This window comes from Zasmidium cellare (genome assembly GCF_010093935.1).
Source record: "Zasmidium cellare ATCC 36951 unplaced genomic scaffold M409scaffold_46, whole genome shotgun sequence".
Taxonomy (NCBI): Eukaryota; Fungi; Ascomycota; class Dothideomycetes; order Mycosphaerellales; family Mycosphaerellaceae; genus Zasmidium; species Zasmidium cellare.
In genome coordinates, this window is record NW_022986990.1 from 1 (window position 1) to 13,337 (window position 13,337).

At 51.3% G+C, this 13,337-nt stretch overlaps 6 protein-coding genes across 6 annotated transcripts; 4 read left to right on the plus strand and 2 right to left on the minus strand.

The window, feature by feature from the left end:
• Positions 1 to 1,951: 1,951 nt before the first annotated feature.
• Positions 1,952 to 3,940, plus strand: M409DRAFT_59695 (uncharacterized protein; the record flags this gene model as incomplete). The annotated part of the gene is made up of 3 exons (XM_033814266.1): positions 1,952 to 1,954; positions 2,114 to 2,393; positions 2,439 to 3,940. 3 exons carry the CDS (start codon positions 1,952 to 1,954, stop codon positions 3,938 to 3,940), a joined length of 1,785 nt encoding a protein of 594 aa, XP_033661542.1.
• A 561-nt stretch (positions 3,941 to 4,501) lies between these two features.
• On the minus strand, positions 4,502 to 5,493 carry M409DRAFT_59696 (uncharacterized protein; the record flags this gene model as incomplete). Its single annotated transcript, XM_033814267.1, has 2 exons — positions 4,502 to 4,513; positions 4,561 to 5,493. 2 exons carry the CDS (start codon positions 5,491 to 5,493, stop codon positions 4,502 to 4,504), a joined length of 945 nt encoding a protein of 314 aa, XP_033661543.1.
• Positions 5,494 to 5,915: 422 nt separating this feature from the next.
• M409DRAFT_70203 (uncharacterized protein) lies at positions 5,916 to 7,076 on the minus strand (the record flags this gene model as incomplete). Its single annotated transcript, XM_033818623.1, has 1 exon — positions 5,916 to 7,076. One exon carries the CDS (start codon positions 7,074 to 7,076, stop codon positions 5,916 to 5,918), a length of 1,161 nt encoding a protein of 386 aa, XP_033661544.1.
• Positions 7,077 to 7,228: 152 nt separating this feature from the next.
• M409DRAFT_28798 (uncharacterized protein) lies at positions 7,229 to 9,059 on the plus strand (the record flags this gene model as incomplete). The annotated part of the gene is made up of 2 exons (XM_033809184.1): positions 7,229 to 7,323; positions 7,403 to 9,059. The coding sequence occupies 2 exons, from the start codon at positions 7,229 to 7,231 to the stop codon at positions 9,057 to 9,059; spliced, it is 1,752 nt and encodes a 583-aa protein (XP_033661545.1).
• A 591-nt stretch (positions 9,060 to 9,650) lies between these two features.
• Positions 9,651 to 10,259, plus strand: M409DRAFT_59699 (uncharacterized protein; the record flags this gene model as incomplete). Its single annotated transcript, XM_033814268.1, has 1 exon — positions 9,651 to 10,259. One exon carries the CDS (start codon positions 9,651 to 9,653, stop codon positions 10,257 to 10,259), a length of 609 nt encoding a protein of 202 aa, XP_033661546.1.
• A 1,319-nt stretch (positions 10,260 to 11,578) lies between these two features.
• M409DRAFT_28800 (uncharacterized protein) lies at positions 11,579 to 13,259 on the plus strand (the record flags this gene model as incomplete). The annotated part of the gene is made up of 2 exons (XM_033809185.1): positions 11,579 to 11,742; positions 11,816 to 13,259. The coding sequence occupies 2 exons, from the start codon at positions 11,579 to 11,581 to the stop codon at positions 13,257 to 13,259; spliced, it is 1,608 nt and encodes a 535-aa protein (XP_033661547.1).
• Positions 13,260 to 13,337: the final 78 nt, after the last annotated feature.

Sequence of the window (13,337 nt, forward strand, 5' to 3'; positions counted from 1 at the left end):
GAAAGAACGATATAGTAAAAGCGGCTTTCCTTCCTAGTTTAATAGACTCGTCGAAGAAGAAGAAAATATCTATCTATTTAGTCTAGAGAGTAAACTTATCGTAGTCGCTATAATAGAAGTTAGGCTTATCGAGCTTTATATTACTAATACTATAATTTCCGATAGAGATATCGTAAGTTAGTTATTAGAATCCTTCTACTTTAGAGAGAGCGAGTATTCCTCTTAGTATAGATTAATCTCCTATTATAGAGAGCGTTTAAAACTATTAGGATTAGTTTATTAATCCTAGAATCTTACTTAGTATAGATACTAAGCTTAAGTTCTTAATTAGAGCTCGTTAAAAGGAGAGAGTTAGTAGACTACTAAAATAATCTTAAAGTAGAGGTTTAGATATAATTATAAACTAAATAGTAAGATTAAATAGTAAGTTAAACGCTATTATAATAAACTATAATATCGTTTCTATATACTAAGGAGATTCGTCCTAATCTATATACTTAGTATACTTAGTTACTCTATTTACTCTACCGTTTAGTTAGAGTATAGGCCTAACTAAGTAGTCGAAGCGGCTAAGTTACGTAGTACTTAGTTACTAAGTCGTATATAGTTTATAGCGCGTTAGAACTGTAATACTATAGCTCTAATTATTACTTAAGATATAACCTACCTTTCTAGAGATCTTAAAGTTATATTAGCGCTTTAGAGCTCTTTTATAGAGCTTATTATTAAAATTAATAGTAACTCTAACTAATTTTTCTAAGTTACTAATAGCTCTTCTATTATATATAAGCTCGTTCTTTACTAATTCCTTTAGTTCTTAGTAATATATAATCTATAGAGCTTTATCGTTCTAGTCTATAAGTTATATATATTTCTAGAACTTAGTAGTATATTTAGTAGCGAATATCTTCTAGATTATATATTAGATAATCCTCGTAGTAGTAGATACTTTATTAGATTATTTAAAGAGTCTTCTTATAGTAAGCTTTAGGACCTAGTATAAGTAGAAGACTCTTTTAGTATTATCGATTCTATAGCTATTAAAATATATATAGAGAAATAGTTTAATCTAGTACTAGGCCCTTTCTTTTATTAGAATTAGTTTATTAATTCTAGAATTTTACTTAGTATAAATACTAAGTTTAAGTCTTTAGTTAGAGCTCGTTAAAAAGAGAGAGTTAGTAGACTACTAAAATAATCTTAAAATAGAGGTTTAGATATTTTTATAAACTAAATAGTAAAATTAAATAGTAAGTTAAATACTATTATAATAAGTATAATACTATTCCTATATACTAAAGAAATTTGTCCTAATCTATATACTTAGTATACTTAGTCGCTCTATTTACTCTATTACTTAGTTAGAGTATAAGCTTAACTAAGTAGTTAAAGTAGCTAAATTATATAGTACTTAGTTACTAAGCTATATATAGTTTATAGTATATTAGAACTATAATATCTCTTTCTACTATAATAATATTCTTTTATACTTTAATCTATTAAAGACTATTAGCTTAGTCTATTTTTAGCTTTTATTATATATTTTAATTATATTTTAAGTAAGTTATTAATATACTACTTTCTAGAAATATTTATAGCTTAAGTTTAGTAAATATTTTATAGTATATAATATATTTATAGCTATATATATAGTATATCTGCCTTAGATAAGATATGTACACTATAACTACAAGCTTGTAGCCACGTACAGAAGGGCCCTGTTCACATCCCTAGTCCAATCTAAGACATCCCATCACTTTTACTGGGGTCGTGCCAACGCGCCGTCGGCCGGATCAAGACGGCGGCTCCCGCAGGCTTCGGCGTCCTAAGGTCGCCGACCTTCAGCTCACAAGACATCGATCGAACCAAGCTAACCATCAACATGCATGCGCCCTCACGATCCACTTCGATCCAGTCGACGAACAATTGTTGCGAGAATTGAGCTTCAACGATGGTAAGGAGAGCTCTGCCGGTCTTCTCAAAAGTCCGTTTCCCAGGACACAGTCAAATGGCCTGTTCGCCGGCGATACGATTGTCAACCAAGTGAAGACTTCCGATCTCACGCCGTCAACAATCACCAACCAAAGATGTCATTATGCTAATGACTTGACAGGCAGCTATTAGCGGCGAACGGGTGGACCGACCAATACGTCCCTCCCCCTTAGCATGCACCGAATGCAGAAGGAAGCATCTCAAGTGTGACGCTGTGGTCCCCGTGTGCTCACGTTGCATCGCTAGGGGACTGCATTGCAGCTATACACCATCACGGCGCGGATGCGGTGGACGCTCAAGGCGGCTGCAGTCCCCTCGTAACGTCACCGGATCGTTGCCGTCGACACCCCCTTTCGATGTCGTTCAACCGGGCACCACCCACCAGCATCATCTGACGACCGGTATGCATTGAGCGTTTCAGGTGAACACTGTCTGACAATCTGCAGCAAGGTCAACCTCAAACTTGCGAAACGTGTCACCAAACCGAGGTTGGATCGACTCAAGCATATCTGGACGCCAACACCAACCACAAGGTCAGGCTGTCAACACGTCTCACGATGCTTCGACACCAACGTCTTCATCCTCACGATCCTCACTCCGCTCTGAGGACGAGCACCTCACCAACTTGTTTTACTCCAACTTCTATCCTGGCCACCCCTTCTTGGTGCCTCGAGGCCGATACTTCGATCAGATCTACCCAGCATGTCTAAGAGCAGTCGTGAAGTTCATTGGAAGTCATTATGCTCCCAACATATCGAGCGACTGTTTGAGGGAGTCTGTCGCAACAACAATCGCTGAGATTAACCAATCGTCTCCTGAAGCCGTGCAGGCCCTACTCCTGTACTCCATCTCTATGCATGCACGATATGAGCCGACGGAAGCCATGCCAGCGATGAACAAGGCCGCAGAAATGGCGATTGAACTGGGCATGAACACTGCAAATTTCGCTATCAAGCACGGCCACGGCGATGCTACCTACGAAGAGTCTCTACGACGGACGTGGTGGGAGCTGTACGTGGCAGACGGATACTTGGCCGCTCTGCACCGGCACACGTCGTTCAGGAGTAATATCGTCCTAACGACGACGCTTTTGCCCTGTGAAGAAGGCGACTACAGCGACGGATCGATACCGCCGAACCCTGCTTCGCTCGATCAGTTCGACATGAGGCTTTTCTCCGACGACGAACTACGCTTCTCGTCCTTCTGCTACCGCATCGACGCAGTCCGCATCCTTTCAAGAGTGATCGCAGTATCGACCACGAACGAAGCCCACGCAGACGCCATCCAAGCCATCGACAACGCCATCGCAGGCTGGAAATTCCACCTCCCGAACGACAAAGCCACCATCGTCAACCACGCCGGCGAAGTCGACCAAATGCTCTTCCAAGCCACAATGTTCATCCAATGCGCCAGCATATTCCTGCACTTCCCACGCTCCGAACTCCCCATCACCATGCCCCCAGCCGCCGAAATCGCCTGCGCGCAACAGCACATGGAACAAGTCTCGCCGACCTCGACCCAACACGCCGTCAAAGCCATGAGCGCCTCGAAAGACCTCGCGAACCTCGCGACGTTACCCATGGAGAAGAACTCGCCCTTCCTCATCTGCGGCCTCGTCTTCGCTTGCATCGTCCAACTCTCCGCCTGCTCCGCCTACCCCCGCAGCACCACCCAACAAAACCGCGACCGCGTAGCCCTCCTCATCGGTGTGCTCAAGTCTCTGAGTCGGAACTGGGCCATCGCGCAGTATGTCTCCGGCCAGCTGAAGCGAGCGGCGAATGAGATTTTCAACCCGAAGAGCGAGGTGAATACGGCGCCGAGTAGTTCGTCGTATGACAGTGCGGTGGATTTGTCGAGCTTTCCGAATGATGTGAGTTGGTTGGATTTGTTTTATAATGATGGGATGCAAGGGGGTATGATGCCGGGTGGGGATATGACGGGGTTGTGAAGGCGCACAAGGTCAAAAGGGGGAGTAGAAGGACTTCCATCTCGAAGGGTAGACACGCAGGACTACCGCCCAGACAAAGGCTCAAACGCCCTCACCGCCACGCTCCTCGCCCTCCTCAACCTCGAACTCTGATCCGCGAGTTTCCTCTCCTTTTCGAAATTCCTCCATCCAATCGACCACATCTGACAATCACAGTTCTCCAGCATAAAGACATTCAACGCGCCAAAGACCTGCTCGTCAGATCTCTTGAACTCCCCGCTGAAACTCCCCTTCTTCCTCCTATAGTCCGGCTCGAGTCTCATGGGAAACGGCTCGGAGAATAGAGAGAGCATGGCGTAGATCTTATCTCTCCGCAGTCCCGCTTGGAAGTCCCATGTCCCTTGCATGAGTTGGTAGAGTTGAGCGTGCTCCAGAGCTCCTATCGGAGGGAGGTCCTGCATCATGTTCGCTGCGCGGATGTATTCTCCTCGTAAAGGGCCGAGCATACGGGCGGCTTGCTGGATGTACCATTGGCGGAGGTTGATAAGGGAGTGCCGCTGAGGGGACTGAAACTTTGCAGTCTCAGCGACTCGGCTATGATACGTTTCGAAGACGCTCCAGGGGAGGACGTCCTGGCCGACGCGGATGTCGATTTTGCGCGCGAGGAGGACTTCCTGGATGACCCAGATGCGGTGGAACCATGGACGGCTGAGGAAGGATAGGAGGGCTTTCGCGTCGTGGGCGGTGATGGCGGAAGGGGGAGATTTCTGGGCTTGGTGGATGAGGGCGCGGGAGGAGTCGTCTGCTTCGCCGACGTAGGCGACGACTTGCCAGGATTGGAAGTAGATGTGGCCCATGATGCTTACCTGGCGGGCCTTCTCTACCGCGTCGCGTTGGTTGATGCAGATGGAGTCGATCCAGTAGTAATAGTCTTTCTTGTCCGTGTCTCGCGAGAGGTGACATAGCGCGGCGTAGCAGTTTGGTCGAACGTAGAGATCCACATCGTAGTTATCTACTTGGACGTAGTATGCTGATTTCGCGACTCCCCAGGACCAAGACAAAGCGATGTATGCTGGACAGCCAGAGAACGACTTGTGCTCGTGGATGGTGATGACGGGTTTGCCTTTGTAGTTGGTTGAGATTTTGATGAGGCGGAATTGGTTCTTTGCAAGACGTTTCTTGAAGATGCCTTCGGGATAGGCCATGTCGGAGAATGCTTCATCGTCAATGTAGGGCAGATGATAGTCGTTGACCCAGTCGAAGGCAGCGGTGCTTGCCAGGACTGTTGATGCGTCGTCAGGAGTGTCGTTGTCGTCTGGAGCCTGTTGATCTGCGTTTGATGTATTGTCGTCATGCCAGTTGTCGCCCTGTCCTGCTTGTGAATCTTGATGGCCATCGGTCGTAGCTTGTTGCTGTTGGTCATCGTAGTAGGCGGCGGCGGCATGGTTCTCTTGTTGATGATTGCCATCGAATGAGTTGAATGTACCGCCGCCTCCTCCCGATCCACCACCTCCGCCTCCAAATGAGCCTCCTCCACCTCCGCCGCCAAACGAACCTCCTCCACCCCAACTCATGACTTATGAGAACAGGTCCATTTTAGCAGAATTTGTTGTCAGTGTGGGAGTCGTTGGTTTGCACTTGAACTCGGGTTGAGGACGATCTGGCAAATTAAAGAAAGTCAAGTGAGGCTCTAGCGAGGCGGCCTCACAGTCGCACAAGTGGTGGCTGTGCTTTAGCCTATGCATGAACCCACGCAAAACCCGACTAACTCGTCACGAACACTGACGGCCTCGTTGAGGTTTTCCATTCTTCCTGTAAACCATGCAGGCGCCAGTAATCGCCGTTGGCATCTTCTCAATCAGACATATATCGCTACTTTTGTTAGTAGACTAGAAACCACTTGCACTGTTCCTTCCTAAATGATTCAAGCCATGTGGAATACTTTGTTATACAGTGATTTGAGTGTAGTGTACAGAACTTACAATACAGCAGGGTCTCATGCAACCCCAATCGCCTTCCTAACCTTCTGGATCGTCTCGGCGGCGCTGATTTGTGCTTTGAAGGCACCAGCAGCGGCCGCTTCGTCGAGGTAGCTCTGCTGCTCGATCAGCTCAGCATATCGCTCTCGAATGGGCCTGACTATGTCGTTGACAGCTGTCGCTGCACGCTCCTTCACCACACGAAGACTCGTGCCATTCAATTCCTTCGCCAAAGCTGCTTGACCACTACCATCTTCGCCTGCGCTTGTGTGGTCTTCGGCATGGAATATGATGTCGACCAAATTGCTCACCCCTGGACGGTTCGGTGGGTCATACGTGATGCCTTCGAGTGAGTCCGTGACCGCAGACTTGAGCTTCGCTTTGATTGTTTCCTCTGAATCTGTGAGAAGAATCCTAGACTTCGGATTGGGATGAGACTTGGACATCTTTGCTTGTGGATCCGTCAAAGACATGACCCGCTTTGCAGGACTGATGATAGTCTCCGGTATGGCCAAGGTGTCGGCTCCGTAAAGATGATTGAAGCCCTGCGCGACTTCGCGGGCGAATTCCAGATGCTGGGCCTGGTCATATCCGACAGGCACATGCGTCGTCTGGTGTACCAGCACATCAGCAGCCTGAAGGACTGGATAAGAGAACAGCCCAAGCTTGAGCCTTTCGCTGCCTTCCTTCTCATTCGAAGTCTTGTCCTTCCATTGGGTCATGCGGCCTAGATAGCCTGTGGATGCTTGACAAGACAGAACCCACATCAGCTCTGAGTGAGCTGGCACATCACTCTGATGGAAGATCGTGCAGCGCGTAGGGTCTAAGCCAATAGCCAGAAGCATTGCCAAAGATTCTTTCTTCCATTGTCGCAGTTGTGCTGGATCTTGGCGAATTGTGATGGCGTGGAGGTCGACCAGCGAGTATATGAGTCTGGTCGACTTATCGCTCTCATCCTGTAGCTTGACCCATTGTCTGAGAGCGCCCAGGTAGTTTCCCAGATGGGGAACTCCAGTTGGTTGTATGCCAGAAAAGATGACCTTCTTCGGGGTGTCACTCGCGGTGCTCAAGGTCCGGCTTGTGACGGTTCTGCAGCCATTTATGAACGTGTCTTTCTCAGCACATGGCAGATGAAGCAGTCTGCTGCCGCGCTTCCAGGCTCTGGCACACGGCAGCATCAAAGAGAGAGTGAGTGTGGTTGTGATTGAATGCAAGTGTATTGGTCGGAGGTCGGAGATGAGACGTTGCGCGAGTCATGAACCTTTCTTGTGCTCAAAACTTCAATCACACTCCATCAATCTTCTTCAAACACGCGTAAACAACCGCAACCATGAGCAGACCTCATGCGTTCATCCGCCCGGACACATGGCTGTTCTTGCGCCTCCCCAATGAGACGCTCAGGCTGATTGAGATCAAACTAAACACGTAGGTCCCCTCCATTCGAGCAACGACCGACACATTCGTTGATTCCTGCGAGCCATACACGATACTGAGAATGGCGCAGGATCATCGATGTTGGCAAGCTCGGCTCTTTTCCTTCCAATCTTCTTATCGGAAGACCCTACTATCACACATATGAGATCCTGGAGAAGCAAGATGGAGAGCAGTATTCTCGGTTGCGGATCGTCTCACAGGCCGAGTTGAACGCGGAGGCAGGACTGGATGAGCCAGTCGCGCCGGAGGAGTCTAGAGGAGAGCCTTCACCGCCTGGCGAGAACGGCGTGCCGGAAAGCTACGACTTGCTGGCCGAGGATGGAACCGTACTAATGAAGAACAACCGCCTGACGATCGATGATGCGAGCCGACAGCAACTATCGCAAGCCGAGATTGAAGAGCTGAAGAAGTCGGCAGGTGGGAAGGAGATCATTGAGAAGATCCTGGCAAACCATGCAGGACTGGAAGAGAAGACGGCCTTTTCCAAGGCCAAGTACACACTTCGCAAACACAAGAAATACTTGAAGAGGTTCTCAGCGCTGCCAATGGACCTTGGCAATCTGATCGATCACATCATCGACAAGGAGGCACCGCGGATAATGGAGTTGAGGGAAGAGGCATTGGGGTTGCTGGGGGCTTGGAGTCACGCCCATTTCAACGGCGTTGATCAGGGCGACGTCAACAATGAGGGCAGCAAGATTGGAGGCGGCAGGTGGCTCACTGTCGACGATACAGGCGGTCTGTTGGTTGCAGGATTGGCCGAACGAACGAATATCCTTTACCCACCAGTTCCAAAGGACGCCAAAGACGACCAAGCGTCAGCCACAGTCGACGAGTCGAGCGAGCAGCAGCCTCAGACCAACGGTGATGCTAAGCCAGCAAAGCCCATCTCCCACCGCGACTTTGCGATACCCTCGACCACCAACTCCATTACGCTCCTACACCCAGCAGTTCAACCCAATGTATCGTTGCTGAAATACTTCGGCTACGACACCAGCAACCCTCACCTGCCACCTGAAGAGTTGGAACACCCCCTGCATACTCACCTGAAACCCTTGTCGTGGCTACAGCTGCTGCATCCGTCAGAAGATCCAACATACAACGAGCCTGAGCAGGCATCTGAAGAGACGATGGCGAGCTGGAAGAGTAGTAAGCGAGGGACTTACTTCAAGAAGAGGCGACGCTGGGAACGCTGCAAGACTATCGTGGACGAGACGCGCGAGGGTGGTTTCGACGGACTGGTCATCGCGTCACACATGGATCCCATTGCAATACTCAAGCATACAGTACCTCTCGTGCGAGGAGGCGGCCATGTGGTCATGTACAGCCCAACCATCGAACCGCTGGTCAAGGTCATGGACATGTATTCCAAGGAGAGGCGTACCGCATACATTCAACACCTAGCCAAAGGCGAGCGTCTAGACGAGGACGACTTTCCAGTAGATCCGCGGCTACTGCTTGCAACAGCGGTCCAAACGAGCCGGATTCGAGAATGGCAGGTGTTGCCAGGACGGACGCATCCTCTCATGACGAGCCGCGGCGGCGCAGAAGGCTACACCTTCACGGCAAGACGAGTGATCCCCATCGAAGGCGGAGTGGAAGCTCGAGGGAACTTCAATGCGAAGAAGAGGAAAATCATCGCTTCCGAAGATGCTATTGTCAATGCCAGCCCCACACCGGTCAATGCTCTGATTGACAGTGTGAAGGAGGCGACGGAGGGGAAGTAGGAGGAGTAGGATGTGCTTCAGGAACGAGGCGGGCTGCGGTGTAAGACGCCAATGCCGCCGTGCCACATGCGTTGTACTGTTGTATCGATGGATAGGCTGGCTAGTTCAGACTCGGCCGTCCCGTGGGAGTGGTAAGCGACCTGGGATGGCGTTCGTCTAAGGCACGCAGCCGTTAGTTCGACCTGCGATCGAGCCTGTGGGGGCCGCAAAGAAATGCCCTTCCGCCGCTAAGAATCAAGAGCATGGCGAATTGATGCCACTTGCAGCGGGTGAAGCGACTGTCAGCATATGATTTTCTGAGTCAGTGAAACAGGAGCGAGGGCCGTAGGGTGTAGGGCTGAAACCTGGGACGAAGCTCTCGTGATTCGCATCTGGGTTGCCTTTACGAGGCACTGCTTCAACCTCGGCCTTGTCCTCCGCAATCACCCGCCTAGAGCTGCGTGAAGCTTGCCATTGAATAGTGTTCAACATGAACTTGAATCCTTTCACCGTCCAATGCTGAACCTCAAGGCACTGTAGGAGACCTCTCTTACCTCCATTGCCCCAACCCACCTCCACCACCCTCCCCTCACAGCCTTACACATATCAACCATGACCCCCTCAGACACCGTAGCTCCCCTCCTCCAAATCCCCTGGATCGCCCGCCAACTCAACCAACCCAACACCATCTGCGTCCCACCCACCTGCCGCGCCCCAAAGCCCGACCTCGAAGACAGCCTGATCGCCGAAACCCTCAAAACGCCCCGCACGCTCACCTCCGTCGTCTGCTTCTACACCCAACCCCCGGCCACGCAACCGCACGTCCCGGAAGTCAACATCGTCATGACGATGGGCGACGGCATGAACGGGCATCCGGATACGCTGCACGGAGGCATCACGGCGATGATGATCGACGAGGGTTGTGGGATTTATCAGGGCGTGAACCGCGAGCGGGAGAATTCGTTGTCGGGGTCGAGTGGTGCGGAGAGTAGTTATACGGGGGAGTTGAAGGTGAGGTATGAGAGGCCGATTAGGACGCCGGGGGCGGTTGTGGTTAGGGCGAGGAGGGTGAGGAGGGAGGGGAGGAAGGAGTGGATTTTGGCGGAGGTGAGGCAGTGGGTTGGCAGTGGGGAGGGGGAGGGGGAGGGCGACGAGGTGGTTTGTGCGAGGGGGGAGGCGCTTTTTATTGTGCCGAGGGGTGGGGGGAAGATTAAGTTGTGAAGACGGGGTGGAAGAGTTGGGATCAGGGTCGTTTGGAGTAGGAGAGCATGAAGTTCCGCTTGAAAGACAAGAGCTGCGCATGGTGAAGAGATTGGCATTGATGTGTTGGTTCAAGCGGAAGGACAAGGCAATTCGGGCAATCTCTTGCTGTGGACAAGAACGAGAAGCGTTGCGAGAACAAACGTTACGAACTGCGAGCAGCCCTGACGTCTTCACGTCCTGGACTACTAATTTAGGAACGGCTTCATGCCGATGTGCGTCGAAGTCCAAAGAGACTGGGGCGGAGAGCAGATGCACAGTCGTTTTCTTGCTCGTCTAATTCCTCGGAGGCCCACAAACCCAACGTCAACACATCTTGGAGAAAATCTCGAGATCAAACGCGGCAGGACTGGCAACAACAGCCCTTCGTTATCACGCACGACGGAGACTGCCCTACCCTCCCAGGAGCAACGAACGCAGCCGCAGCACGCATCACGAAGCAACGCGAGATAGTCGAACTATGTTCCTCACCAAGGACGCTGGTCCTGCTCAGCTGAATCGCCTAGTCGAGACGTTCCAGTCGAAGACAGATATTTCGACAGAGAGCGCAGTCGGACGCAGGCTGCATCGATATATGCCTCACTCGCATGCACATAACAAGAACAAAACAACGCACACAACACTCTGAACTCTACCGTGCTTTGCTCCCGTCAAACGCCTTCAACAGCCGCGGCTGCAGGAACGCTCTTCTTCCCGACAGACGAACGCAAACCCAAGAACGAACGCAGATGTCCAGAAGATATGTGAGCGTACCGCATAGCATTTCCCATTGTACAGACATACAGATACAAGATAGACCCCTCCACAACAGCTTTGACACGAATCTCAATGTCACACTTCTTGGCTGATAAGTAGGATTCACCCGCATATCGCAGCCTTGCCTAAAAGGGAAGGCACAAGCGTGATAAAGGAACATACGAAGGGTGATCTACCCGCTGCGCAGCACCGAAGTGCGGAGTGAGAGAGGGAGTGAGGAGTTGACGACGTTGCCTTGGCCGTACGGCGTAGGACGCCTAGTCTGTTACATGTCGTACCTTATCGATGGGAGGTAGGAATTGGGTACAGTAGCTGTCATTAAAAGACGCACGCGTCCGCCTCGTGCTGAGAGCCTTTTTGAATTTGACCGTCGATGCTTTCTTTCGACTACCACGTGAAAGCTACCGAATGTTCAGTCTGCGCATCACTTGTGACTTGTGGCTTTCATTGGAACGACGACAGTGTTGTCGGTGAATGACCACACGGAACAACCACACGTAGCACAACGATCTCGACCATCGACCATGGACCTCGAAGAAGAAACAGCTTCAACCCTCAAACGCAAACCCACTCTCCAATCCCTCCACGATGCCACCTCCCTCGCGGAACTGGGCCATGTCGAAGCGCTCACAAGGAAGTTTGGACTATGGTCTATGCTCGCGTTGGCGTTTTGCGTGTTGGGGACATGGTGCGCATACCCCCCCACCTTCATGATTCGTCCCCATCGTTGGCCATGCTTGCTGACGTTTGACATGGTACAGGTCCACCTTCGCCCAAGGCCTCGCCTCAGGCCTCCAAAACGGCGGCCCCATCTCCATCCTCTGGGGCCTGTGCCTCGTCTTCGCCTGCAACATCTGCGTCGCGCTCTCCCTCGGCGAACTCACATCCGCCATGCCCACCGCGCTCGGACAGGCGTACTGGGTGCATCGACTGGTCGACACGCCGACGGGGAGGTTCGCGAGTTATATGTGTGCCTGGATTAACACGTTCGGGTGGTGGACGCTCACGGCGAGTCAGATTGGGTTCATGACGAATTTCTTGCTGGGCATGAAGAGGATGTTTGAGCCTGAGTGGGCCGGGGCGGACGAGGGGTGGGTGCAGTTTTTGGTGTATCTTGGGATTACGATGCTCTTCACCGTGGCGAATCTGGTGGCGTGTAGGCGGGATAAGATCCTGCCGTGGTTTAACGGGTTCGTGGGCGTGTGGTTCGTGGGGTTGTTCTTTGTGTTCATCCTCGCGTTGGTGATCTGTGTGGGCACCAAGAGGGGGTTGACGTATCAGCCTGCGTCGTTTGTGTTTGGGGAGTGGATTCGAGGGCCGGATGTGAGCTGGCCGGATGGGGTGGTGTGGTTTACCGGGTTGGTGCAGGCGGCGTATGGGCTGACGGCGTTCGACTCGGTCATTCATATGATTGAGGAGATTCCCGCTCCGAGGAGGAATGGCCCGAGGGTGATCTGGCTTGCGGTGGTGTGTGGTGCGGTGACGGGGTTCATCTTCATGGTGATGTGTCTGTTCTGCATACAGGATTTGGAGGGCCTGCTTAATGCGGACTTGCCTTTCATCGAGCTGGTGCAGCAGACGGTTGGGCTGGAGGGTGGAGCCGCGCTGATTGCGCTCTTCGAGTTCAACGGGCTGGGCCAGGGCGTGAGTATTGCCACGACGGCAAGTCGCCTCACATGGGGTTTCGCGAGAGACGGCGGTCTTCCTTGGAGTCGATACTTCTCCCACGTGGACCCGACATGGAAAGTCCCCGCGAGAGCCCTCTGGCTGCAGGGATTCTTGATCGCCTTGGTGGGCATCTTGTACCTCTTTGCCAACACGGTGCTGCAAGCTATCCTCAGCGTGAGCACCATCGCGCTGACAGTCTCCTACGGGATGCCCATCGTCACCCTGCTCATCGCTGGAAGAGACAAGCTACCGCGCGGTGGACAATTTCAATTGGGGAGGTTGGGGCCGGTGATCAACTGGGTCAGCGTGGTCTACTGCGCGGTCACGACAGTGTTCTTCTTCTTCCCATCAGGGCCAAATCCTTCACCAGCGGATATGAACTACGCCATTGCGGTCTTTGGCGTGATGCTGGTTATCGCCGTGGGCTTCTGGTTCACTAATGGCAGGAAGACTTTCCTCCAGACGGACGACTCGGCTATGAGGTTGGAGTTGGCGAGGAGGTTGGAGTTAGATACCCATGAGGTGCTCACCAAATGATTTAGGGTCCTGTTCCATAGCGATGTAGTGATGCATTATTTCAATCAAGCGATGGTTTTTCTGACAGTCTCAAACATG